This window comes from Colias croceus, chromosome 15, assembly GCF_905220415.1.
Source record: "Colias croceus chromosome 15, ilColCroc2.1".
NCBI lineage: Eukaryota > Metazoa > Arthropoda > Insecta > Lepidoptera > Pieridae > Colias > Colias croceus.
The window spans coordinates 1,536,345-1,564,289 of NC_059551.1; the positions used below are offsets into that span (position 1 = coordinate 1,536,345).

General features: G+C 34.4%; 1 protein-coding gene across 1 annotated transcript; it reads left to right on the forward strand.

The window, feature by feature from the left end:
- LOC123697836 (S-adenosylmethionine decarboxylase proenzyme) lies at positions 1–27,945 on the forward strand. The gene is made up of 8 exons (XM_045644400.1): positions 1–365; positions 4,325–4,411; positions 20,217–20,418; positions 24,136–24,232; positions 25,234–25,397; positions 26,002–26,094; positions 26,901–27,056; positions 27,744–27,945. Exons 1-8 carry the CDS (start codon positions 244–246, stop codon positions 27,879–27,881), a joined length of 1,059 nt encoding a protein of 352 aa, XP_045500356.1. The 5' UTR covers positions 1–243; the 3' UTR covers positions 27,882–27,945.

Genomic DNA, 27,945 nt, shown 5'->3' on the forward strand with positions numbered 1-27,945 from the left:
CTCGAATGTTGGACCATTCGCCAAATGTCGGTTTGAAATACGCGCCGTCGCCGACAATTTGCTCGCTCTGAAGGAAAGAGAGGTCAACCTTTCTCTCTCTACCATCATCTCGCCAATACTTTTGTTTCATTTTCTTCAGTCGACTTGCGACGCTTTACCGTAGTGGTTGTGATATTGTTTCCTGTGGAAGATTTTTCTGTACAATTTATTAAATAAAACCTCCTCACATTACAAAACCTCGCCATGGCTGAAACTGAAATAATATCTAATAGTGATAATAATGAGCAGTTCTTCGAGGGTGTCGAAAAGTTAATTGAAATATGGTTTACACCGGTTAAGCATGCGGACTTAAGAAAAATTACACGGTAAATATACAATTTTATATTATTAAGATATAAGAACTAAAACGTCTTTTAATTTATTTCCAATTAGAATATTGCAACGGAGAGGTTACCGGCGTTTTATTGAAATAACCTAAACTTTATTAAGTTACGTAAATTAAATAATTGTAGGTAGGTACAAAGAAATAAGCTGGCGATCAACAACAGTTCGCTTTAAAAGAAGCTTTTTGCCTCGTGCTACGGAAATTTGGAATCTGCTCCCGCCGGCAGTGTTTCCAATGAGTTACGATTTGGGGACCTTTAAGAAAAGAGCGTACACCCACCTTAAAGGCCGGCAACACACTCGCCATACCCCTGGTATTGTGGGTGCAAGTGGGCGACGATGTTCACTTAACATCAGGTGACCCGTCTGCTCGTTTGCCTGCTATTAACATAAAAAAAAAAAAAAAAAAAAAAAAAAGCAATTTTCTTATTAGATTTATCACATATCAATATTTTAAGTATTAATTGAATTTTTTAGTTAGGTATTTATAGTAGAAACTTGAGCTACTCAAACACTTGATGTAAAGATTACTATTTTAGTACCTACCTATTTTATATTTTAACTTGAGAAATATTGTAAGTACTTAATTGTATAAATTTTCAAAGATGACAGGTCATAACTTTAAAATACTTTTCAAGAAATAAAACAGGACCTGTAGTCTGTACAAATTAGTCGGTAATTACCGATAACTTATTTATAGACCCGTCTTCAGCAATGAAAATGATGTCGCTTAATACCTCTCCCCAATTTGATGGAAGCATACAATGGATACATATTTGTTTATAATTTTTATTCTTCACAAAACTTTCCTTTATGCGTCAAAATATTTATATAATAATAGCCTTGTAGCAATGCATTTTTATCTAAATTAATAACATCATTATTTCAATTCCGTAGATATATGAAAAATAAATAAAATATGGATTTCATGGATTTGGAAAATCATCTCTTTGCAACACATTCGAATATTGTCAAAACAAATTATTCTTTGACATTGTCAATCGTTATGATACTGACGTTTGATCTCGACAAGATCTCGAAGGCCCTTCTCCCATTACGCTACCGGTATCCTACACGTCCGCGACTAGTATAGGTGGTCGTTTTTGCGTCGCGTTTCGCGCGTATCTCTTCGGAAGAAAGATAAAAAATTCTTATCATCATGTTGTAGTTCTCGTGCGGCTATAAAAACTCTACAATTTACTTATGTTTCTTTCAATATATGGATGAATCCAGTACTTCCTACTTTTACATCGTCACTGGAATCGCTCGACATATCGTCCGTCTACAAAAACGAGGCACAATAATGATGAATTTAGTTATTTTTCAGTCGCTTAATATGCGAGCATCGGGCAGTGAGCAAATATCTAACTAGTATTCTACTCGAGTATCGTATTCTAGAAGTATCGAAATGGGAGAAGGGCCTTACGGTTTGTATGGGTTTGTAGATACGGTTGATAATATCGGAAACATTATATATTATTATAATTTTATAATAAATAGAAGATATTTCACACTTCCGATGCTACATTATGATTTAACGCAATATTTTTTTCTCTTATTTAATGTTATTGCAATTAAAATAAAATAAACAAATAATGTTTTATTTTTAAGATGGTTTCAAAATCTTATTGAAAATGTTAAGAAGCCTCTTATATTATATTAAATAAATATTAAAATAGGTAGTGTACTGCTGTCTGCATTTATTCAGCCTAAATTATTGCATTCGAATATTCGATTAATTTCTTTTTGAACTTCTAGGATAATAAAATTATACAGATGAATACAAATAAAATAAAACGATCCAATTACGAAAAAAATTTATTAGAAAATTTTAATTTAACAGTTTATAATAGCGTAGTTGAAAATTTGGCTCAAAACCATCATCCCTCACCAACATAATAATTCTAGTAACTTGTTCATCTGTAAAATATAAAATTTATAGATAAATATTTATATTTAACACATAAATAATATTAACCGTGAACCGCTAAATCAATTGCATTGCATCCTTTGCTTATTAACTGTAATAAAATATACAATGATGCACATAATATAATATAATAATACAAGCTAAAAATACAAGTGATACAAATTATCCGTTCCGTCCTTAGTTTTAGTTCCGTCAGTTTCTATGATGTCTTAGAGATTTCTCAAAAGGCTTCGAATTGAGCAGAATTATCTTGTAGAGCTTTTGGAGTCTTTTGATTAGAATTTTATTGCACTTCACAAATAACAAAATATTACTAAACTAAAACTAATAGCTTTAATTATATAAAAACATAACGCAGATTGATATTTTTTTAGGATATTTGTTATCCAATAGATTTATAGGACTTTTAAGAACATAATAAAAAATTATCCTCTTGAAAACACACAATTTATATTTATTTTGATAGAAATATTATTTTCATGATTGATGATTGATGTCAAATGTCAAAAAAGTAAATAAAGAGATTGCCATACATGGAATTTTGGATTCCATGAATATGTAATTAATAGAACATTAATTAAACGATTGATATAAAAAATATCGAATTTGATTAAAATTAAATTAACTGCCATGTTTTTTTGTGCATAAAATTTGCTTTTTTTATATGCAATTGCAATTGTAATAATGCGAAAATTAATATAACTAATTTTAATTTACTATCTATTCCCTAAAACTAAGCTAAATTTCTTGGAAAAAGAACACTAAATTTTTTAGGTCTATACTATAGTTACTGATTGGTTACTGATAATCGTTAGTTACCGACCGATTTCGGTCGATATCGATGTCGATTAGTGTCGAGACTACACCTACAGGTTTATAATGACAGGGTAGAAAAACTTTCCAATCCTGTTTCCCAAAGTTATGTAAGTATATAACGGGTTTCAGGTTTTGAAGAACTTGCATTGTCTTGAGTTTTTGTACAAAACTTACTAAGATGTAAGTGAATGTTCCATAATTAATATTTAGAAACAAATCATTTTAGATTTTTGGAAAAGTTACAAGAGGTATTGACGTTTTAAAATATTTATGTATAATGCTTATTATTTAAGACAATGCGGGTTCCTCAAAACCTGAAACCCGTTACATACATAATTTTGGGAAACAGGATTGGAAAGTTTTTCTACCCTGTCATTATGAACCAGTTTTATTTCTTGGAAATTATTAAAGTTAGGACCTGTAATCTTTGAAAATTTATACAATTAAATACTTACAATAATTCTCAAGTTAAGATATTGAATAGGTAGGTAAGTACTTAGCTTAGCTATATTAATAATAAGACGTTGTATGTTTGTTTCTCACTTATGTCTAAGTTTATTTCGCTTGAGATTTTTTGGACTTTCAAACTCAAACTCAAACATTTATTTATTCAATTAGACTTCTTCGAGAAGCACTTTTGAAACGTCAATACATATTTTTAACATTTACCACCGTTTCGGCAAGCAGTATCTATGGAGAAGAATCGGCAAGAAACTCGATAGTTGCTCTTATCATTTCAGTATTACAATTTAATTTTACAAAATATGTAAGTATCTGTACGTATATATTATCATAATATGCCAAAGAACTGTCCTGTGGTTTACTTTCTATTGGAATGTTTTGGCAGTTGCTACCCTATCTTCTAATATATAAAAATCAATGCCACTTCGTTGTAATTCCATAACTCGAGAACGGCTGAACCGATTTCGATAATTCTTTTTTTATTATATTCCTTGAAGTACGAGGATGGTTCTTATGTAGAGAAAACGTTAATATGTACCACGGGCGAAGCCGGGGCGGACCGCTAGTAAAATATACAATTCTAATTGGACACTCAATAATTTAATGTTTTATTTTAATTTTAATTTAGTGATCAAATTAGATTCCCATTAAAAATTATTAAGGAAATTTTGTATATATTAAGTCCATAGCTTAATAATTTTAAATATTCTAAAACTGTTATTTTGTCCGCAGCCAACAATGGGAGAATGTATTGAAGATAGTGCGGTGTGAGATCATCTCTTTCACCCAGAGCGAGCAAGTTGACGCTTATGTACTTAGGTAAGTTCATTAGTACATAATTACATTTTACTTATATACAGAGTGTTCCGTAATTCTCATATTTACAATAGCACACTTTACTTATACATAGTGTGTTCACAATTCTATTTATAAAAAAGATTTAAAACATTCTTAAAAACATTTTGATAAGAACAATTAACAATTGAGGAAGACAATAAAGGTTTTATATTACAACTAGATTTCCGCCCGCGGCTTCGCACGCGTTTTCGAAGGAAAACCCGCATAGTTAGTTCCCTTTCTCGTGGGATTTCTGGGATAGAAGTACCTATAGACTTATTACGAAAATTTATAAAAAAAAAATTTAGGACTAAAGACCGATTGTATTTTAAGTACATACAAGTAAAGCCAGAGTTCATCGCTTAAACCGTAAAGAATTAGACGTCATTGTCTACATTAAAATCCGTGCAACATTGATAATTTTACGAGTGTGTGTCTCAATTACTCATGAACGTAGCGCGTGATATATTCGCTGATAACCGCTGCCCTGAGGTCTATGAATTATTATCGAAATTCGTACAATTTATCAGTCATGTGGGTACATATTTAAATTTGTTTCTAAAATTAACTTAATTGATAAACTTAGTGTAAACATTGACTTGAATGCAGCGAATACATTAACGATTTTAATTAGGCGATGCGATGGTACAACTGTTCATAGTAAACCGCTCATTATTCAGATGTTTGACGAATTTTTCGTACTCAAATGGGTAATTCTATGGATGATATTTTTGGTTATGCTCTGTACCTAAGTAATAATTAATTACCCAGTTTTAATTACCCAGATGTACTTTTATGTTGCTAACTAGCTGTTCCCCCCGCGGTACACCCGCATTGATCCGCTCCTGTTGGTCTTAGCGTGATGATATATAGCCTATAGTTTTCCTCGTTAAATGGGCTATCGAACACCGAAAGAATTTTTCAAATCTGACCATTAGTTCCTGAGATAAGCGCGTTCAAACAAACTCTTCAGCTTTATAATATTAGTATAGATATACCTTTAAATATTTATTGATAACTAGTGGTCCGCCCGCGACTCCGTCCGCGCGGATGTCGGTCTTCGCGTGGATGGTTTATTTCTCCATTTTGAGACCTCTGACAATAACATCTTATAAATATCTATTGGACCCAATTCCCAAATACGGTTAGGCCTATAATAATACGCAACGTGTGTTCGCGGTTCTACGGAACAACGTCTATGGATAAAACTGAAAAATTAAGATTAATTTTTTTCTACGTATTTTTCCAGGATAAAAAGTATCCTATTTTACGCCCAGGATAATAAGGTATAATTATACCAAGTTTCATCGAAATCGAACCGCTAGTTTTCACGTGATGCCTTCACATACAGACAGACAGACAGACAGACAGACAGACAGACAAAAATTTTTTTAATCACATATTTGGGTTTGGTATCGATCCAGTAACACCCCCTGGTATTTATTTTTTCAATATTTTCAATGTACAGAATTGACCCTTCTACAGATTTATTATATGTATAGATATTGACAAATGTTGTGTTGTTGTTTAACTCTTGCGATATTTAACTTTTCTATCCGTAAGATAGTCGACTTGTAGCAGGTCACAGGTGAAACACGTTTATGAATTTTCAATAACGAGTGTACAAAATCAATAAGAGCACCTTTTACAGTGAAGTGCATAGCCAGTTCGGAGTGCCCAGGATTATTTTCCGCTGAAAATAGTGAAAACCGAGCAATAAGGTCTATATTTGAATGGTGTGTTACGGAAAATCAATGAATGTAACAAGACTCTGAGATACGCACGCCTGCTTTTGCAATGGAGACTGGAGATTTATATGTAACTCCTTTATATACAAAATGTCGGACCTTTTACGAGTATATATTCCTTTTTTGACTACGGGCTTGCCCCGGCTTCGCTCGGGTTGACCTGGGATAAAAGAATAGCCTTTGTCGCTTCTGTTATATGAAAGTCTAGTCAACAGGGTAGCTTTCTTAGTTAGGGAAATAATTTTCATGATCGGAACCGTACTTCCGAACACAAAAATCACAAAAAAACTTAACTACTACCTCTACCTTTATTTAAGAAACTTTATTTTATTATTTAAGTAATTCATTTATTTAATTTTATTTATGAAATTTTAGAACTTCTCCTTCTTCAATTATTATTAGGCTGTGAGATAGATAAAAGTACCTTACTGACCAATACTGTACCTACGCAGCATTAATTTTGCGCCTTCCTAAATACTGGGAATTTGGAAATAGCTAGACTGAAAATAACGAATTTTTTCTTTGGTAATTTTTTCGATTAACATTTAAAAGAATTTATAGGTCTAGACCAAGGTTTTATACATTGTATATCCTACCTGTTACATAACGCATCCGGTATTATATTACAAATATATGCAGGTACAGGCAAATAAACGAAACGTGTTTTTTACTAATCAGCTTTATTTGTGTTTACATAATGTCAGGAAGAGTACATGTGTACAGATTTTTTTATGATTGTAGTTATGCTTATTGTATGTATCTATTGACCATTATTTATTTTTTTGTTATATTAGTTCATCATTTTGTAATCTTTTAAAAATAATACGTATACTTTGGAATTTACTAGCTGTTGCCCGCAGCTTCGCCCATGTGGGATAAATTTTCGTGATACAAACTTTCATCCCCTTAGGGTAGAATTTATCAAAATCATTTTTAGCGGATGCCTACATAATCTCAATTGATCCAGTAGTTTGGGATGTGCGTTGATATAGTCAGTCAGTCAGTCACCTTTACTTTGTCTATGAGGAAGGTTAATGAGTAAGTTACCTACAAGAAAATTTATTAATTGATATAATTTTGATTAATTATATCTTGCATTTTATTTTTACTCATTTAAAAATAACTTATCTTTTCTGTTGCGTGATAATACCTATATACCTATCTAGTGCTTCTTTGTTTATTAAAGAGATAATGATAAAACAAATACCACATAACTGAAAATCTTATTGTCTTCTGGTAAAATGTTTTTTAGGAAGATTAAATTTTTCTTTTCAGTCCAACGTTCTATTCATTTGTTAATGGTTACATTGTAACATATTCACATATTACAATACATATATACATTATTACGAAATTGTATTTCGCCTTGAAAACCTGTATTATTCGGGTGACCGTGAATCAGACCACACTATATGTGCCAATCTCAAATCCAAATCAAATTGAACCAGTCATTTAAAATATAGGTTCTATTAATAACTTGATAATAAGTGCTCTCCAAATAAAGAAATATATTTTTGATATTTTTAGAGTTAAAATAAATAAACATACATATGTATTCTAAGAATTTAAACTTCCTTCGAAGAGCTCGCGTACATTGTACAAGATAAGAACATTCTGAAAGACAAGATTTTCGGGTTATCATTCATCATTTACTACGGTCTTATTTTATCCGTAGTTTAAAATAATGTAAAATTGATATAAAGAGGCCGATAGCAAGGGGTAATCCAGAAGTCAAGTGATATATTTTGAGATAACCCTCATCAGATACTGTTTGAATTCTATAACACGGTCTTTGAGACCCACGATCTTAATTTAACCTTCATAATATATAGATATGACTAACCATTCATTTACGTCTAATTATTATGTAATAACTAGTTATTGGGCTTAGTAACGTGTGTCGATTTTTGCCGTTTAATTATGATGTGTTTTCCTTGTCCAAGTGTTACCGTATTTTTTCATGTCTGAAATGCTTTTAATGTGTAGAGATTCTCCTCAAATTTGTCCATGAAAAGGAAATTTTTAGGACAAAAATACATTTTTTGTAGCCAATTTAGTCGACTGTAAAATTGTATGATGTTTGATTCTCGATGTTTTCCCCTTCATCGATTGCATTGTTCAAACATTGAAATATTGTATGTAATATGAAACTCTTTTGTGAATGTTATTGATCGGAAGTTACTCATTGATATAATTATTATGAACTAGCTTACCGCCCGCGGCTTCGCCCGCTTTGTCTAAAACCTAATAAATTATATACTAAAACCTTCCTCTAGAATCACTCTATCTAATAAAGAAACCGCATCAAAATTCAAAATCCGTTGCGTAGTTTTAAAGATGACAAATGGACATAGGGACAGAGAAAGCGACTTTGTTTTATACTATACGTAGTGATTAGTAATTACTCATACCTTCATTTAAATATGTGTTGTTTACAAACAAATCTCATATTCTCAACCAATTATGAGAAATTATCTAGTATAAGGAAAATGTCTTGTAAAACATATTTAAAATTGGCCAAACATCTACCCTCCTGGTCTTTTTCATATTCCTATTATGTAATTGTATCAAAAGTCTCTAATATATTTTCATTGGTAACTTTTTCACTTGATCTTGCAGTCAATTAGTAACAAAACGACCCTTGAGCTTGACTAATTGTTTTAATACTTTTAATTTAAGGATACGCATGGATATTCTTCATGCGCGTTTTCCAGTTTTATCTTTACAGCTTAAGGGGGGTTAGGCGGTCAGCGAAAATTCAGCTATTCGGGCCTGAGGTAAGCGGTGAGGGGGTCCGCGTTTAGTATGGAATCAACGTGCTCGAAACTAAAAATCGTAAGCGCCATTCACATTTTTATCAAATAGTGAATGAGAATATTTAGTATTTTCTAAATCTAAAACAGTCAAGACATCGAGAAGGTACATACCTATGTATTTGTGATTTTATACGAATCATTATCGTTAAATACGTTTGTAATGAGCATTTATATGATATTTTAGAGGTAACTTCAGGATTTTTTTTTATCGAACAAAATTTTTCCAATCGTGTTTTGGAAACAGTCATCCCATCACACATACGTTCTGTAATACATATTAGAAATTTCAGTGTGAAAAAACTTCAATATTTTCAATTATAGCCCATAGAAAACAGTCCATTTTGCCGTTTTCACCTACTAAGGGCCCTTAACTATAGTTTCATCATTACTTCGATAAATAGTAGATAGTAAACTTTGTGCGTCCACGCGCCGAATGGTCATCGGTACTGATTGATAGGTTATTAGGTTATCAATTATCACTTACTACTACGAGCTGTTGCTATGTCACGAAATAAGGGTCAATGATAAGTGGCACCTTGATACGCCAATTTTGCAGATAACTTGGGTATCCTATTTAATTGGAATCAAGGGCGAGATTATCTGATTTGGCAATGACGAGCAATTTAATTTTGTAGTTCCTAGTTACATATAGTCTGTATTCATATCGTGAGCTTCACTACATAGTATATAAAATAAAGTCGCTTTCTCTGTCCCTATGTCCCTATGTCCTTATGTCCCTTTGTATGCTTAAATCTTTAAAACTACGCAACGGATTTTGATGCGGTTTTTTTTAATAGATAGAGTGATTCAAGAGGAAGGTTTAAGTATATAATTTATTAGGTTTTAGACAAAGCGGGCGAAGCCGCGGGCGGTAAACTAGTTACAGATATTATCTATATCAAGCCAAAATGGTTGGTGGCATTCGTAAAATAAATGAAAACAAAGCTTCCTCATTTATTGCATGAGAATGCGACTCATTCAAAGAATTACCTACATTAAATAGCGTAAGATGTAAGAATCGCGATAAAAATTGGCAAAAATAAAGTGCCGTAAGCAGGTCAATAACCAGACAATTCCTCTGTCTAGATTGAACAATTGGGACTTAATTTTATCAGAACAATTGGCTGCTGACTTTTTTCTATTGCTTGTATAGGTTCTTAATTATTGATTTGGAATATACTACCTATAGATATTTATTGTCCACTCGTTACGCTTATTTACTTCGATTTGATTTTTACCATTTAAATTTTAAGGAATATAAAAGAATTATTTGTATCATTAATATCACAAGATGGAACCCTCAAAATCTACATACAAGATATTTTTCCCATTTTAGAGCAACAATTTGCACAGCCATAAATGATTCTTATTCATTCTTCTAATGATTCATAAATGATTCTTTCTTCAAAATTGTTCTTAAGCGGTGCGTCGCGAATTTAAATAAGATAAATAGAATCTAATTCCAGTAACAAGGTCGCTGCAGTGTTTACCAACGTGACGGGTCCGTGACGTGACACGGCTACGGCATCTTGCCAGTTGCCAGTTATTGGAAAGTTAGGTTTCCACGATTGGGGGCTAAAAGTTCCGTGTTTAAGTGAGGAAGGTGATGGTTTTGATTGTTAAGGAAATTATTTTCCGGAAGTGTATCAGTTTATTTTAAAAATGCTTATGATGATGCACGTGATTATTGATAGATTTCTTGTATCCCGATTGTGCATTGACTATCAGAATTAAGTAGACCCTGTCCAGAATTAAGTAGACCAGAAAATGTTCTATAAAGTTCGTACTTTCTATAAAGCACCGGAAATCGATAAGATTCTTTCCACTATCTGATAACCATCGTATTTAAAATGCATTCAACAAACTTAGTACGTATGACCTAAATATTGCTCGATAACATAATTATCCATAGTTTCCTTACGATACCTATTAATTGTAAACCTAAACCGTATTTAGCTGAATGACTTTCATTTTGAATAGGAGGTAAACATAGTCGATATGAAATGACCACAATAACTGTTAGGGAAACGAAAAGATATCGTCAAGTACAAGAACTTGATGCATTTATAAACAGTGAGATCAATGCGCCAGTTCTAGTAAACAACGGTCAAGTTAACACGAGCTAGACGCTCAAGCCGGCACGTGGTCGCTATTTTGTATCGATAAGACGGCAGTGGCGCAGACACGTGTGCTAGTGCATGTGTAGGATGGGATATAGTTGATAGACCATGAAGGTAAGGAGATTTGAAATATGGTAAGGAATAATAACGATCAGGAGTCCAAGGTATTGTATGGAGATACCTTACTTAAATACCTTAGTATAAGGTCAGGATTCGAGGAAAATGTCAAGCAGGTGTCCCCGTCATCTAAGGATTTGTACAAAATAGATGTAGAAATGCAACGGTGATATGAAAATTAGGTGTGTAAGGGAAGTGAGGAGAAATGCGAATTGTGTCCTTAGAATTTAAAATAATGATAGCATTACGAACCATTAAAGAATTCGGAGAAGATATTCATGTATCCTGGGACTTTCACCAATTATGTTTAAAGACAAGCCAATAATTAACAAATGAATAATTGTTATCACCCCGATGAGACTTGAACAGCTTATCTAAGGCGGCAAGAGAGTTCTCAAGTACTAGTTCAAGAGTATGAATGAATAGATGCTTGATTGATGAAAAAGTATTAAAGTTAAAAATACTGAATGAAGCCACATTTAGCGTCTGCTCGTCTACGTCACCGTTCGTCGCAGCACCTATAACTTCGGCTTCAACGCAAAGTCAATATTATTGTTTGGCTTTGCGAGCTCGATATTTAATTATAACAACTTTTATCACTACTCACTACATAGTATAAAACAAAGTCGCTTTCTCTGTCCTATGTTCCCATGGCCCTTTGTATGCTATCTTTAAAACTACGCAACGGATTTTGATGCGGTTTTTTTTGATAGAAAGAGTGATTCAAGAGGAAGGTTTTAGTATATAATTTATAAGGTTTTAGACAAAGCGGGCGAAGCCGCTTGCGGTAAGCTAGTTCAAGATATAATGATAAGTGTTTGGATAATTTTTTAATGTTTATTGTTTGGTTTCGTAGTATCGATTGTTGTTATAGTACAATCAAAGTTCTTACTTGATGTTTTAATTTTATTGAACTCTGAAATCTTATCTGAAATAGATAAAATTCAATGTAAAAATTACATAATAATTTGGATAAAGACAGTTACGTCATCAACATCATTATCTTTTTCTAGAATTTGTTCTCAAAGTCGCCTTATCGCGTTTTTCAACAATTTTAATTTTTTTTATCTTCAAATGGGAGATCGTTCAACTTAACCCACATTTTATCATAATGTTCTAGAACAAAGTTTGTAACGAATGTGACGTAATAGTTTGAAGATGATTAAAGTTTGGAAGGCACAAAAAGGAGTAAAGAACCACGTTATTAAGAAAACCCATCAGAGTATTCGATTTTCATTGCTTCATTACACGGATATAGTAGAACACATAAATGATGATGTAAAATAATTTATTACACGTTACATAAGCATATTCATATTATAATATGTAATCGTAAGTACTCAGTACTATGACGTCACAGTACTCAATTTATCCCACGAATTACACACAGCTACAACCAAAACATAACAATTTACGTAGAATACAGAAAAACGCTTGGCACAGATTACATTTATTTTTGGAGCTGCTTTTTTTATGCATTTATACTTATAGTTTTTGTGCTTTTAATAAATTCGTGATGCAGTGCAGTGACTTTCATCTTACCTCATATTCTGTTCAAATATTTTATGTAAAAAAAAAATAATTATAGGAGTAGGTTCTCAATCCTAACCTATGTGTTTCTTTTCACCAATTCTTCGGTAACGAGTTAACTATTTCTCTGGTCTTTATATAGGTTTGATACTTTTAAATCAAACTTAGTCCTTTAAACTAAAAAGCCACTGTTAAGAAACATCTCCAAGTTTATTTGCTTGATCTGAGTACAGTAGTACTAGACCTCATCCTCAACGACGTATTCTGTAAAAACAATTGACGCAAACGTTTTGCAAAGAACACATGGACCATAAAGTACACTCAACGTCATTTATCATTACACTAAATTGGACGTAATAAATGTACAGTCGCGCAGTACCGCAGCTGCTGTACAAACGATGATGTAGCAGGTACCACGCTATTTATGTTCCCTGGAAGATGTTCAAGCGCGTAATGCATTATATAATTATGACGAGGAACACGTCAGCCGATCGGTCAATGATAAAGGGTCGTTGATCTTGTTTACGCGACTGTACGAAATGATGAATGATGGACTGAAATCGCCTTCAGCTCTGAGGTATCTAGGGGTCAGGTGTAGTTATCATGTAAAAAGTACTGAGATGTGAAATTGTTTCGTCTGAGTGCAGTAGCCACTCAGATAGTGGAGAGCACGTGTATGACACAACTGCGTCCAAGATTTACGTCTCTTAGGCTCTGAGGCGACAATGTATTGACTTTACTTTCACACTTATTACAAAGTTGTATAATAAACTAAAATTTTGTCTCGTGAAGTTAAATTGCCCCAATATAAAAAAAGCTATTAATTACCTATTCAGTTTGTCAGCTGCTAAGCCTCACTATGAAATACAATGTAAATTTTGGGCTAAAAAATAAACCCTAATCGAAGTTTGTGGTGGGTCGCCATGATACACCGCAAACCCAGTTTAGTAAAATTTATTAACCATTATGTTAAATGCCAATACCACACATACATTGTTAAATCACAACATTAGCATTTACATTGTAATGATAACAATTTGTAACATTCCATGAACCGGCAACCCTCACAAATTGCGTAGTCCCAAACTTCGCGTCTAAAAATAAACCTCTCCAGGCCCGTCAGCGAAATTCTGTATTCGAGAATGGGCACCATCGTCTCGACGATTTCAACCCTGCGGCTAAGTAGCTAGGGTAAGGTCAAGGTGGAGTGCGCGCATGCGCGGAGGACGACCACAATGGTCTGGTTTTATGTGGTATATGACTTAGTAGATATACGAAACTGCGAAATAGACATGTCTCACTCACGTGCCTCGTGTTCACGAAAATAAAGTTGTATGTAGATGCGAAGATAGGTTGGTTGGAACAAAATAGGTGCGAAATTGCGCCATGTGTGTTCCATATTTATCTAGCTTTTGTTAATTTTAAAGCACATCCTAAAAGGTTATTGCGAAATCGTTATTGGCTAAGACTATTGTCGTCCTTAGCATCGTGTTCTTAAATACATAATCTAGTAGGGACAGCCATATAACCAAATTTTCAAAATTAAACCCTTATACGCCTTGCCACTAAGACATTGCCCATACTCTAATAACTCCAATACGAAATTCAATTGGAATTCTTACAATAACCTCAATTAACATAATTTCTATTGAAGAAAAACTGACTAGACACATCGGCTACGAAACAATCGTGTGACTCGTGCCTTGAAATTCACACCTTGCCCGTAGCTCAGCTCTGCCAAGGTGAATGAGTTCGCGTCGAGAATTTCGCTTCAGCCACTTCGTTAGAGGATTTGTTGAAAGTTAGGTCCGGTATGCTAAAAAATATCGCCCACCGCTTGTTCCGTCTTCGCCCGAATTGATCCAGGATTAAAAAAAAAATATAGCCTGTACCACTCAGTTTTATGCTAGTGTAATTTTTTAAATGGGTTCAATAGATATTGAGCAAAATGATCAAACCTTTACTTTTTATAATACAGGTTGGAAATAGATGGTAGAAATTCGACTTCATTATAGGATTTCTCTCCGTCGTATCGCACACCGCACGTTTTGCCATGGAAACATTTATTCGACCAATCTATAAAACCAATGTGTAAATTATTGTAATACGAAGCAATTTTATCATCGCGATAGAAGCAACGCTCGTAAATAAAGACGACCCATACATATGAATCTGTAGTTTTTTTGGTAATAACCGAGATCCATAACAAAAAAGAAAAACATGAAACGCTTGCATTACCAAGGCTTCGTCAATTTATGGACAGTAGGTACGAGATTAGGTAATCAATGATGTAACATCATTATTGCGTATATAATAGAATTGCCAATACAGTGTAATGGGTACAAGCCTTAAAACTACTCATACATCAGAATACTTTATCCCAAAATAGATTAAAGGAGACAAGAGATTGAAATTGGTCACTCTGTCTTTTAAAGTTCCAACAATATACCTATTTCTATGAGTCAAAGTTAATTTATGTACTTATTAAATTTATTTCTGGAACTAATTAACTTTAAAGCGGTATATATTTTTGTATGCTAAAAGATGTGCTAACGCTAAGTAGAATGTATTAAACTGAACATACTTGCAAACTAGACACGAACCGACACAGCCAAAAGAAACCGAATCAATTTCAATAGAAGCATTCGAATAGCCAACCTTGAAGCGTTTAACAGCCGAGGTCATTGATGTTTGTAATCTATTATCTGGGTGATTTTTTCGCCGCACGTTTTTGTTTTTGTTGATGGGCCAGACATGTTTGGTCAAGCGATTGATGGGTTGTGAAAATAAAATTTCCATTGGTATCCTAAAATCTCCATGATACGGGTCTTCTTTTATCTGCTGTTGCATTATGTAATGAAACTACGTATCTAGCAATTATCTGATAGGTACATCTTCATGGTGTGATCTATTGATATAGTGGATTGAAATCATATCTTCTTTTCCATTAAATTATTTATTTTATGACCGTTGCACAGTAGAAGAAATATACAGCAGAATACATTATAGCTTCCAATACCCAATAGGCACCAGTCTGTGACCTGTCTGTATTAGTCACAATCAGCCGTTGCAATAATTATAAATAAACATTCTGGCTTGCCAATTTCTTCCTAAGATCCCCACATGGTAGGAAACGTGACTTCCGTGGGTAGAGATTAGAGAATATTATGAATCAGTAACAGTTGATATCATACAGCAAATTTTAAAGATAAGATTCAAGACGCTTGGGAAGTTACCACAAGCTTATGTAATTGATTGATAGATTATAATAAATTTGAATGACAATCATACTTTTCGTCTCATTTAGGAAGAATCTTAGCCGTATTTTGTTGTACATAAGAAAATTATTTATTATCAAGTTTTTGTAAGCTTGCGTTCATGTTTGAACTAAGGCTCATAAAATATTATTAACCCGGTTACAGTTTGAACTTAGATCCTGTCCCTACAAAATAACCATGCTAAATTGTAACCATTACTGTTCTCAATTTAGGAAATTTAATTTAATTACGAAGTTATAAGCAACACCTTAACATTTAGAATTCTGAATTCTAAATAAATTATTTATAAATATAAGCTAAAATTTAAACAGCGTTCAGTAATCAGCGTCCATCACAATCGTACATAAACGGATCGTTGATTGTTATATAACACCACTTGTGCAAACAATCAATGTCAATAAAGCCTGATGGGTTCAAGCTCTGACGGTATCGGGACCTTCTAGAAGCGACAATGTAACTGTTTCTGGGTCAATAGTGTCAATTGACAAAGCTGAATCTCTATAGTTTGTATAAGACCGAAGGGGTGATCGCTTGGCATTTATAGATTCCTGACTTTGAAACTGTTTTCAATCTAAATTTCATTCATCTTTTATCTTTGAGGTATTATCACAGAATACATAATAGTAGCTAAACGCTACAGAACGGACACTCTCCGCCTCCCGCCAAAATTAAACACTTACCTCACCCCGCACGATCAGACATAAAATGGTCCATATTTTTCTACAGGGACGATACGCAACGAAGATTGACAACATTAATCAAATTGACTTAAAGTAATTTTATTATTTTGGATTTGTGATTATCGTTTTCGTAGAAAATGGTTAGATATTGTGCTGTTTACGGATGTATTTCATCAGAAAAACGCGAATTTTTTTTACGCTAGTCAAAAATGTGCCAACCATAAAGCGTTAACACACACATTTGCAGTCTCTACAGTGTGACTAATCTACTTAGCTCTGTATTCTTCTAAATAATCAGTTGTGGTTTTAAATGTTTATTATTTGCATTTAAGTAACATTGTTCACGTTTGAACATAAGTGGCGCCGATAGTATTGCTCAGTTAATTTAAGAGATAATTTGATGCGTTCCAGCTTGTTAGTTTTAATGTATTTTTCGAGTCATTAGTCCTCTTGAGACTCCTAACCAATCCAAACCGATTTTGGCTAACTGTACTAGATACCAAGTGCCAATATTTTTTTGTCTTTTCATTTACCTAGGATATCCTGATAATACACTAATCCAATATAATAACATGAGTTTCTTCAGTTTCCACGCTTCCTTACACTCGCGTGGTAGAAATAGGGAAATATTTAGCAATTACACGCACATTTTATATTTTATTAATTCTTGTTTCATTATTTTTCTTTATTGCCTTATTTTAAATCTGCTAACACCCTAATGATGATTAAATCAACAAGTACTTAGAAATTATTATTCTAATAGGTACATATAGTCTTTCTTCTATAAGGATGATGCTATAGAAGAGGTTCCAGTTCATCATATAATTTAATCCTTCTGATCCAACTATGAATGAAGTCTGAAATCTGAACGTGACGATAGATCAAACGTAATTTACAACTTCACACATATTACTGAACAAACTACTCTAATGGAAACATTTCTAATTATACACCAGCCATCATAATAGAACGAACGTGCATGATTTATAAATACATGCGAACACGAGTCGCGTATTCATTGCATTATTAACTTCTGTATAAGAACTAATGTTTCAAAATCAGTTCGGAATATTCAATACGGGAAATTGTTGGGTTCGCTTTCTGTACAGGCAAATTGGCCTAATGCGATTACACGCTCGATTGGTAGAGCTATAGACCGAGTTTCTGGAGCTGGAAAGGGATGTACGGGATGCACCTTATATAGAAGTTTCTAGGGACAATGTAGCGTTAAATTTGTTAGTAATTTATCCAAGAATTTCTATTAATGATGATAATTCTCTAAATAGTACGGATTCTGGTATGTATGGGCATGTTTCGAATACATGCACCTGCTGATATCTCATAGTACAAGTTTGGCACGTAACTCTTTTGGTTATTATTAATCATAACGCAAAAATAGACAGACGAGCTATTCGGTAGTCATTGTATCTTTCAAATTATTACATGGTACCAGTTGCTCTGGGCTTATGAGATTTTAACGTGTGACCAGATTTTGAGGGTTTTGGACGGATAATATAAAATAGAAATTTTGTAAATAAAGTTTGAGTTACATAAGTAGTAAGACGTTAAGTAGTAGAATAATCCCACTTCAGAATTTTAAAATTTCGACCGTGGTATAATCAGATTTTTCTGTACACAAGCGAAATTCTTGACCGATACCGAAATATATCCCAGCTAATGTAAAACGAGTACCTAAATCACAGGTCTGATAGACAGGTGTAAGCGTAAGTTACAATGATATCGATCAGCGCCTGCGCGGTGCCGTGTTGTGACGCAGTACGTTCGTTGTTTACAACTGGGGGTGACTGTGGGGTTTCGATATGATTTCAGCTTGCAGAGGTTACTTTGGTGACCACTGAAAAGTATGAGGAAGTCCTTGACTACATAGTATAAAACCAAGTCGTCTGTCCCTATGTATGCTTAAATCTTTAAAACTAAGTAACGGATTTTGTTGCGGTTTTTTTAATAGATCGAGCGATTCAAGAGAAAGGTTTTAGTATACAATTTATTGGGTTTAAGACAAAGCGGGCGAAGCCGCGGGCGAAAAGCTAGTTGCTTTATATGAAGATGTTATTACGTTAGTTGAATAGGCATTGGCTGTCTGACTGCTTCTCAGGATATATATTATAAAAAAATATAAAATGTAGTGTTTTGTTATCGTATCCTCCTCTTATATTGAACAGTTCTTATTACGGTCAGATAGAACTTCCCGCAATACGCAATCATAACTGTTTAAATGAAACAGTTAATACGTTATACTAACGTGGTTTCATCTCATTTGTAGATGTTTTTCATCAATGAGTCTGCCATGTAAGGTAAACAGTTTTATCTAAATCCATGAGCAAACATAAGAGTGTTTGTATAGTTTAGATAGCTGGTATGAATTCCCAGAACTTTATTGAGATCTTAAGTTAAATTCATGGTTTTAGTGGTTTTTGGAATGTTTGATGATGAATTGTAGAAAATTTAATTATTTGGTTCAATAATTTAGTTCTTTTATTGATATATTCGCACACACATTACAAGTTTGTGTAATAGGACGTTGAACTATATTAAATTTTACAAGACTCGATAATATTTTTTAAGAAATTGTAAAAAAGTACATATATTTTATGGAAACAGTAACTTCATCCTCTATAAAATCAATTTCATTAAAACATCATGTTTATAGTAAATATTACTACCTACTAATATACCTACTAGTTATAATTCTGTGCTAATATGATAAAATCAATGTTTGTCACTCTTTCACGCCAAAACAGCTGATCGGATCCGCATGAAATTTACTATAGAGATAGATACCTAATGCTCTAGATTAGCATTTAGGCTACTTTCTATGCGGCTACCACGCCAGTGAAGGCACGCTCTAGCTAGTATAATATATTTATTTTTGAAAAATTCGTTGTAAGTTTTTAAGTTGCACAATATAGCTCATGTATCCCTAAACGCTGTTCTAATAATATTATCAGAAGTGGGTCACTGGATATAGGTGCTTTGTCCAGTAACCTCATAATCCCACTTCCCTAATGATATTGCAAATATGGACATGACAAATAGATTATAATTAGCTATAGATATTCGTGTCGCAGACATTGATAAAATAAGTACATTGAACGTGTGTTTAATGTTTACTAAAAGATTATTCTATTGTCTCTTCATTGAATACTATATTTTGATAGTTGACGGTAGACATATAAATAAAAATAAACACTTGCAGATATAAATTAAAATTGAAATCTACATATTCAATTTGGAAGGGCACAATAGATTAAGATCACAACCCAAATATCGATTTATCGAAATGGAAGGATAGCAACAGACGATAGGTTGATAAATAAAAGTTACAAAAATATGTGTAGGTACATTTTTCGCTCGTGATATATGTTTTTTTACAAAAAATAAAATTATATGAAAATTATAGACCGAGCAACCGTAAAAAATCGTAAATATGTCAAAAAAAAAAGTTGTTCTACAATATTTGTTTCTACATTGTTCCAGTGAGAGCAGCATGTTCGTATCGAACAGGCGCTGGATATTGAAGACGTGCGGCAAGACCACGCCTCTCCGCTGCGTGCGCGCAGTGCTCGCGCTCGCGTACGAGACCGCAGGGCATACGCGCGTGCAGAATGTGTTCTACTCGCGGCGGGAGTTCGCACGGCCAGAGGCGCAGTTGAAGCCGCACGATAACTTTGATTCTGAGGTGAGATATTCTATAGGTGATAACGTGTGGCTAGACCACGCCCCTCAAATGCATGCTAGCGCTGGCGTTCGAGAGTTCTGACCGTTACTCGATAAAAGTTAAAACATAATTATAAGAGCTAACTTTTATCTCCGCAACTATTTTGTCTCTCCCATCAACTCTGTGGGCTAGTAAGAAAGTGCGCGCACGTAGCGACGCAACTTCCCATAGAGTTGATGGGAGAGACAAAATAGTTGCGGAGACAAAAGTTGCTCTTGTGCGCTAGCTGTCGTCGCGAACCACATTACACCTTTTCAAAACAAAAACCTCTTTGACGCGAATACGCGAATCTCAAGGCGAATAGCGAGTACACTGTTTACATATTAACTACTAGCTGCTGCGCGCGGTTTCACCCCCGTGGCTCCACCTCTGTTGGTCGTAGCGTGATGACACATAGCCTATAACCTTCCTCGATAAATGGGCTATATAACAGCGAAAGAATTTTTCAAATCGGACCAGTAGTTCCCGAGATTAGCGCGTTCAAACAAACAAACAAACAAACTCTTCAGCTTTATAATATTAGTATAGATTATGCGTGTTCGTTATTCGCTTCGCTGTTAAGTTTTCGCACACATGTGTTAATGCAACATAATAATTAGAAATAAATAATGAGCGGGTCAAATTTTAGGGTTTGTTTACATTTGTAAATAAAAATTTTACTAGACAGGCATGCTCCATTGTAGAACTGGCCTTTGGCCATCAGGCGTTGGTGGTCTAATATTATTCGAATATTGAAGACAAAACACATAAAAAATATGTGTATCTTTATGTCTGTTTATCACTTGTTGATTCCTATTATGGAACATGGTAATTACAAACCCAGGGGATGTTTATTAAAACGCAAGCTGCTGTGTTATTGCTATATCAAGCTTACTGATGAGAACAATGCTTACATTGTTTAATCATAGAATAGTACTGAATAGCAATCGATTGTTAACGGTTCATTTTTAAACGTATAATTTAATAGATCATGCTACTTGATTAAGCTTTTATTAATCTGAAGCCGCACGATGACTTTGATTCTGAGGTGAGATATTCTATAGGTGCTAGCCACGCCCCTCAAATGAAGAACTATGACTTTTAGAAAACAGTATACTGATAGATTTTGCCAAAATAAATGCAATAATTACACACATGTAAATTGTAAAGCATCATGATAAATAGTAAGTCCAAGTACATAAATGGATGTTTACTGAAATAAATAAACATATCTTTTCAATATAATAATATATTAAAGGTAATCTATACTAATATTATAAAGCTGAAGAGTTTGTTTGTTTGTTTGATCGCGGTAATCTCAGGAAATACTGGTCCGATTTGAAAAATTCTTTCGGTGTTGGATAGCCCATTTTTCGAGGAAGGTTATAGGCTATATATCATTACGCTAAGACCAATTGGAGCAAAGCAGGTGAAACCGTGGGGCACAGATAGTAAGTAATAAAATACTAAGAACATAATGAAGAAGCAAGTAACAAAATAAAACATACAATTATTATAAAACTAATTGCCAATTATTGTCACAAAGCAATTTGTAAAGGATATCAAGTTTCCACGTAATAATTAATCTTGAATATAGTTTTTCCCCACTTTATATGTCGGAAAGATTTTATTTATTAAAATCAAATACATTTTCCTTATTATTATCTAATAATTTCTCTTCAGCTATTTAATAATGAATGTGTGCTTGTGTTAAAAATGGTACTTAACATTTACATTTTTATTAAAACTAAAATCAATAAGTTTTATATAAAATAATTAAAAATCAATTTAACACTATAAAATAACTATAAGTTAAATAAATAAAAACTGTTTATAAGACAACAACAGAACTACATTTTTTTGTATGAAGAATTTCACAAATTGATTTGATGAAACATTTATCCAACATGTTTATTTTCAAAAATGTAGAGGCAATTTCATAGTTAATGCTACTTTATGAAGGATAATTAGAGAATTATTATCATAAAAAGGTTACAATGTAGTTGTCATTCGATATCATATTGAAACAATAGCTCAATCTATACATATAATAAATCTGTAGAATGGTCAATTCTGTACATTGAAAATGTTGAAAAAATAAATACCAGGTGGTGTTACTGGATCGATACCAAACCCAAATATGTGATTAAATAAATTTTTGTCTGTCTGTCTGTCTTTCTGTCTGTCTGTCTGTCTGTATGTGAAGGTATCACGTAAAAACTAACGGTTCGATTTAGATGAAACTTGGTATAATTATACCTTATTATCCTGGGCATAAAATAGGATACTTTTTATCCCGGAAAAATACGTAGAAAAAAATAAATCTTAATTTTTCCGCGCGGACGGAGTCGCGGGCGGAAGCTAGTTAATAATATGTATGTTTTACACATTCAACACCCATATCAAATAAATGTTATACATTGATGACATTTGCTACCAAGAAATCTTGAATGAGACATATTGTTCATATCATTGTGATGACTTTCCGGAACGAGTGTGATAAACAAAACATTTGGCATTTGTATCTCGATTCTTATTCGCAAGAGATAAAAGTTCAAATTCGCTTGGCGAGTTGATTCAAAGCTAAATTTCTTCAACATTTTTCCGGGTAGATAGTATCTATTGAATGTTCTTTATTGTTTGTGGGTTAGAGTTTGCTGTATGTTGTATTAAAGAAAGACATAAGTCCAGTAGGGGAGGAAGTGTAATATTTTTTAGGAAAGATTAATGCGGGGCAATTATAGTTAATACTGATCATCATCATCATCATCATCATCAGCCCATATACGTTCCCACTGCTGGGACACGGGCCTCCTATGAGGGTACAGGCCATAATCCACCGCGCTGGCCAAGTGCGTGTTGGCGGATGACACATGTCGTCGAACTTTTTTTTTTTAATTCTTCGACATGTCGGTTTCCTCACGATGTTTTCCTTCACCGTTCGAGCAGTGGTGATGTTACAACATGCGCAGATAAATTGAAAAATCAATTTAATTCCTGCGCGCTCGCCTGGTCTCGAACCCCAGACTTATCGATTCGAAGTCCGAGGTCTCACCACTGAGCCACCACTGCTCTAAAGTTAATACTGATAAACCTATTTAAATCAGAGCATTAGTATTTTTATAGGTGTATTGACAACCTTTAAAGATATAATAAAAAGTTGTTAACGCTACTAATTGCTTTTAGAGCAATAAATAAACAATAGTTTTCTTTAGATACTCGTGTTTAAAAGAGTTACCTATGTAAAATTTATACTAATACTAGATTTCCGCCCGCGGCTTCGCCCGCGTTTGCAAAGGAAAACCCGCATAGTTCCCGTTCCCGTGGGATTTCTGGGATAAAAACTATCCTATGTGTTAATCCAAGTTACCCTCTATATGCATTGTAATCGTTTCAGTAGTTTTTACGTGAAAGAGTACCAAACATCCATACATCCATACAAACTTTCGCATTTATAATATTAGATAGTAGGATTATAAAGCTGAAGAGTTTGTTTGTTTGAACGCGCTAATCTCAAGAACTACTGGTCCGATTTGAAAAATTATTTCGGTGTTTGATAGCGATTAGTGTGTTCAAACAAACAAACTCTTCAACTTTACAATATTAGTAATTTAGTATAGATAGTATAGATAAAAAACCATATTAGTCTTTACTGTTTATAATATAATTTTAAAAGTGTAAATTGTGTTCTTATTGCAGGTAGAACTGCTGGACTCATTCTTCGGCGACGGCCGCGCCTACATCATGGGTCCAGAAAAGGACTGCTGGTATCTTTACACATTGCTGCCGCTGGAAGGTGAGATATTTCATACAATTATTATGTTTTATATGTCACAAAAAATTACTGTCATGATTTTCTTGACTTGTATAGGTAACTTACATAACTTAAGGATTTTTTAATTTTTGCGCATTCATCGAACCTCCGAATTTAACACAGGCATGGGAGAAACAACAAAAAGTCTTAATTTTTTTTGGTGAAAGCAAAATAAAATTTAGTATATATGGGTTTTGTTTTTTTTTAAGGGTTACAACCTTTAAAAAAGCAAAACCCTTTTAAAAGCAAAATAAAATTTAGTAGGTATATGTGTAACCCTTACACATAGTGATACCGATGATTGATGATTTTGTGGTACCCTTTACCGCAATATAACTTCGCTCTAATAATTATAATGCGTATTTAATTCACTAATAGTTCGGTAGATGGCGCTATACTGTAAATTATTTTTAACCACCATTTAGGTAGTTCAAAAAATTAACAACATCTTTTGGCTCCTGAGTCACAGTAACTAGTTCAGAGGCCAAAGGGTTCATTATTTATACCTGTACATTATTATGTCAATAAAGATATTATTAATTTATTTAAATACTTTATTGTTGTGCCCACAAAAACAATACATAGGTATTTTTTGGAACGAAGTTCCTTATCGCGCGTTGTGAAAGGGGGCTAAGGGGGCTAGACGGAAAAAATTCTTACGAAAAGTTGTCACGACACTTTTTGCTCGAATTGTGCGGCATGCAGCGTGCGCGTGGTTCTCTGTCTGTTTCTCTCTAACTTAACACTTCGTTCCATTCGGATGTCCCTTGACATCGCTCAAGTTCTTTGACGTGACAACGTCTTATAATTCGATAGAGCCGGCTGCACGCACGAAAAACACGATTCATGCGGCGTTACCTTGCTCTGAGGCGTTCCATGTAAGTTCGTTCCTTAAGACGTTGTCACGTTCAGCTATCGTCAGTAAACCGACTTTACAGACAACCAATTTTTTTATTTAATCTAAAATATCCCTTTTTCCATAGGCACGGTGGCAGCCCTAGAGCAGGAGGGCGAAGTGCGCGAGGTGGCCCCGCGTGCGGGGGCGGAGCCCGACCAGACCATCGAGCTGCTCATGTCCGACCTCGACCCGCGCGTCATGGACATCTTCACGCGCAAGTGCTCCCCCACCGCGCACCATGCCACTAGAGTGAGTATTCACACTTACCATTCATCATCATCACCATCTTAATCATCATCATTATCATCACCATCTTAATCATCATCATCACTATCATCTTAATCATCATCATCATCAGTCATCACCATCGTCATTTGAATCATTATCATCATTATCCGAATCATCACCATCATCATCATCGTCTGAATCATCATCATAATCATTATCATCTGAATCATCATCATCATCATCTGAATAATCATCATCATCATCATCAGCCCATATATGTTCCCACTGCTGGGACACGGGCCTCCTATATGAGTATTGAGTACATCTGATTCTTCGACATGTCATTTTCCTCATAATGTTTTCCTTCACCGTTCGAGCAGTCGTGATGTTATAACATGCGCAGTAAAATTGAAAAATCTATTTATTTCCTGTACCCTCGCCTGGCATCGAACCCAAGACTTATCGATTTGAAGTCCTAGGTTAACCACTGAGCCACCACTGCTTTTGCACTTAGCATTAGCAAGGAAAATTAGATTTGTGTTTTTGTAAAGGTGAACGCACACTTATCCGAGACGAATAAAATTAATGAAATATTTAATAATGTATGTTTAATGTAAAATTCCAGGCGTCAGGCATAGACCAGATAATCCCGGGGATGGTGATCGACGACTACCTGTTTGATCCCTGCGGTTATTCCATGAATGGAGTGGCTGAAGATGTAAGTTAAGGGGAGGCTCCCTAAATTTTATGTGAATTTGCAATAATATTCTGAAACAGTCACACATACAATCAAAATGGAACTTTAGTACATATATGATTTATTGGGTCTTTTTCTTTCCATGTACAAGACAGTTACGTAATTGTAATATTTTTGCTCGATTCAATTTTTATTCAAAAAGTATGCCTTTTTAAAGGATTATTACATTTTTTTAAAGATTTACCGCGGGGCACAGTTAGTTATAAATATTTATATTGTGAAACAAGTGCTCTCAAAGTCAAACTCAAACATTTATATTGAATTAGACTTGTTTTAGAAGCACGTTCGAATTGTCATTACTTATTTTTAACAAGTACCGCTTTGTTGAAATTGATATTTTTGGTTTTATGGCATTCAAATGCTTTATAAATATAAATTTATAAAGAATAGAAAAAATTTGGGTCACTAGTGGCCGAGTTGGTCAGGCATCCGCCCTGGAATGGCGCAAAAAGATGCGGGTTCGAGTCCCGCCTTGTGATCGAATTTTTGACTTGACAACGTCTTATAATTCGATAGAGCCGGCTGCACGCCCGAAAAAACATGACTCATGCGGCGTTACCTCGCTCTGAGGCGTTCCATGTAAGGCTTGAAGTGCGAGCGAGAGCGTGGAACGAGCGACAAAGAAGCACAATTTCGGACGTTGTCACGTTCAACTATCGTCAGTAAACCGACTTTACAACCATTTTTTTTCTATTCTTTATGAATTTATAATTACAATTTTCAATTGGAACCATATTTCACCGAATACCATGTATATTTATCCCCAGGGCAGCTACATGACGATCCACATAACGCCGGAGCGCGCGTGCTCGTACGTGTCGTTCGAGTCGAACGTGCCCGCCGCAAGATACCCGCACCTCATCGCCAACGTGCTGGCCGCCTTCCGACCCGCCAAGTTCGTGCTCACCGTCTTCCATACGCCGGTATGTGTGGGTTCATTTGATTGAATTGTTTTTAGCCCCAAAATATAGCTCACTATATTTTAATGGTCTATTCTACAGGGTGTCCCACTGTTGGTATACTAAGCTCAAAGGAGGTTATAGTTTTGCATATGCTGAGTATATAAAAAATACTTATAAAATTCCAGACACATTTTTTTTTCACATAGATGAATTCTTAAAACTCTATGTGAACACCCATAACAAGCAACCCGTCCAACTTTACCCCAGCACGTGGGTTATCGTTTAAGATTATGTTTTCATAAACAAAATGCTCACATAAGAGAAGCGGTATATGGCAGCAGCGCGAAGCTAGAGAAGAAAACATGGATTTTCAGGAAAAATTAAGCAAAAAATTTTTCACGTAATTTTGTTGTTTGAGTATTCTTTACGTGATCAGTGTATGTAAAACTACAAGTCCCTTCGCGCTAAGTATACCGATAGTGGGACACCTTGTATAGTATTAATAATGGATATGGAAATAAAAAAATAAAAAACAAGCTTAACTCATGAAATTATTTTGTTGTCATTGATCCTTGATAAATATACAAAATTTAAATTAAACCTGTCTGTTCAAAAATCGTGTTTAAAGGAGTCAGTTACATTAGCGTGTCAAAATCCTTATTCGCATCATATCCACAATAAAATGTAAATGAATGTGTATGTTCCCAGGACGCGCCAGCCACGGAGGCGCTGCGCGAGCTGAAGTCGTTCCGCGCGCTGAACGCGTACGAGCAGAAGGACGCGCAGTACTGCCGCTTCTCCGGCTACGAGCTGCACTACGCGCTCTACGCCAAGTTCCCGAGCTGAGAGCCGCCCCGCCCCGCGCGCCGCGCCCCGCCCCGCGCCCCGCCCCGCGCGCCCCGCCCCCAGC

Coding starts and splice junctions, on each gene's coding strand:
- LOC123697836 (XM_045644400.1), top strand. CDS start 244: ATGGCTGAAACTGAAATAATATCTAATAGTGATAATAATGAGCAGTTC. Junction 24,233..25,233: donor CACATTGCTGCCGCTGGAAG/GTGAGATATTTC, acceptor CTTTTTCCATAG/GCACGGTGGCAGCCCTAGAG. Junction 27,057..27,743: donor TCACCGTCTTCCATACGCCG/GTATGTGTGGGT, acceptor GTATGTTCCCAG/GACGCGCCAGCCACGGAGGC.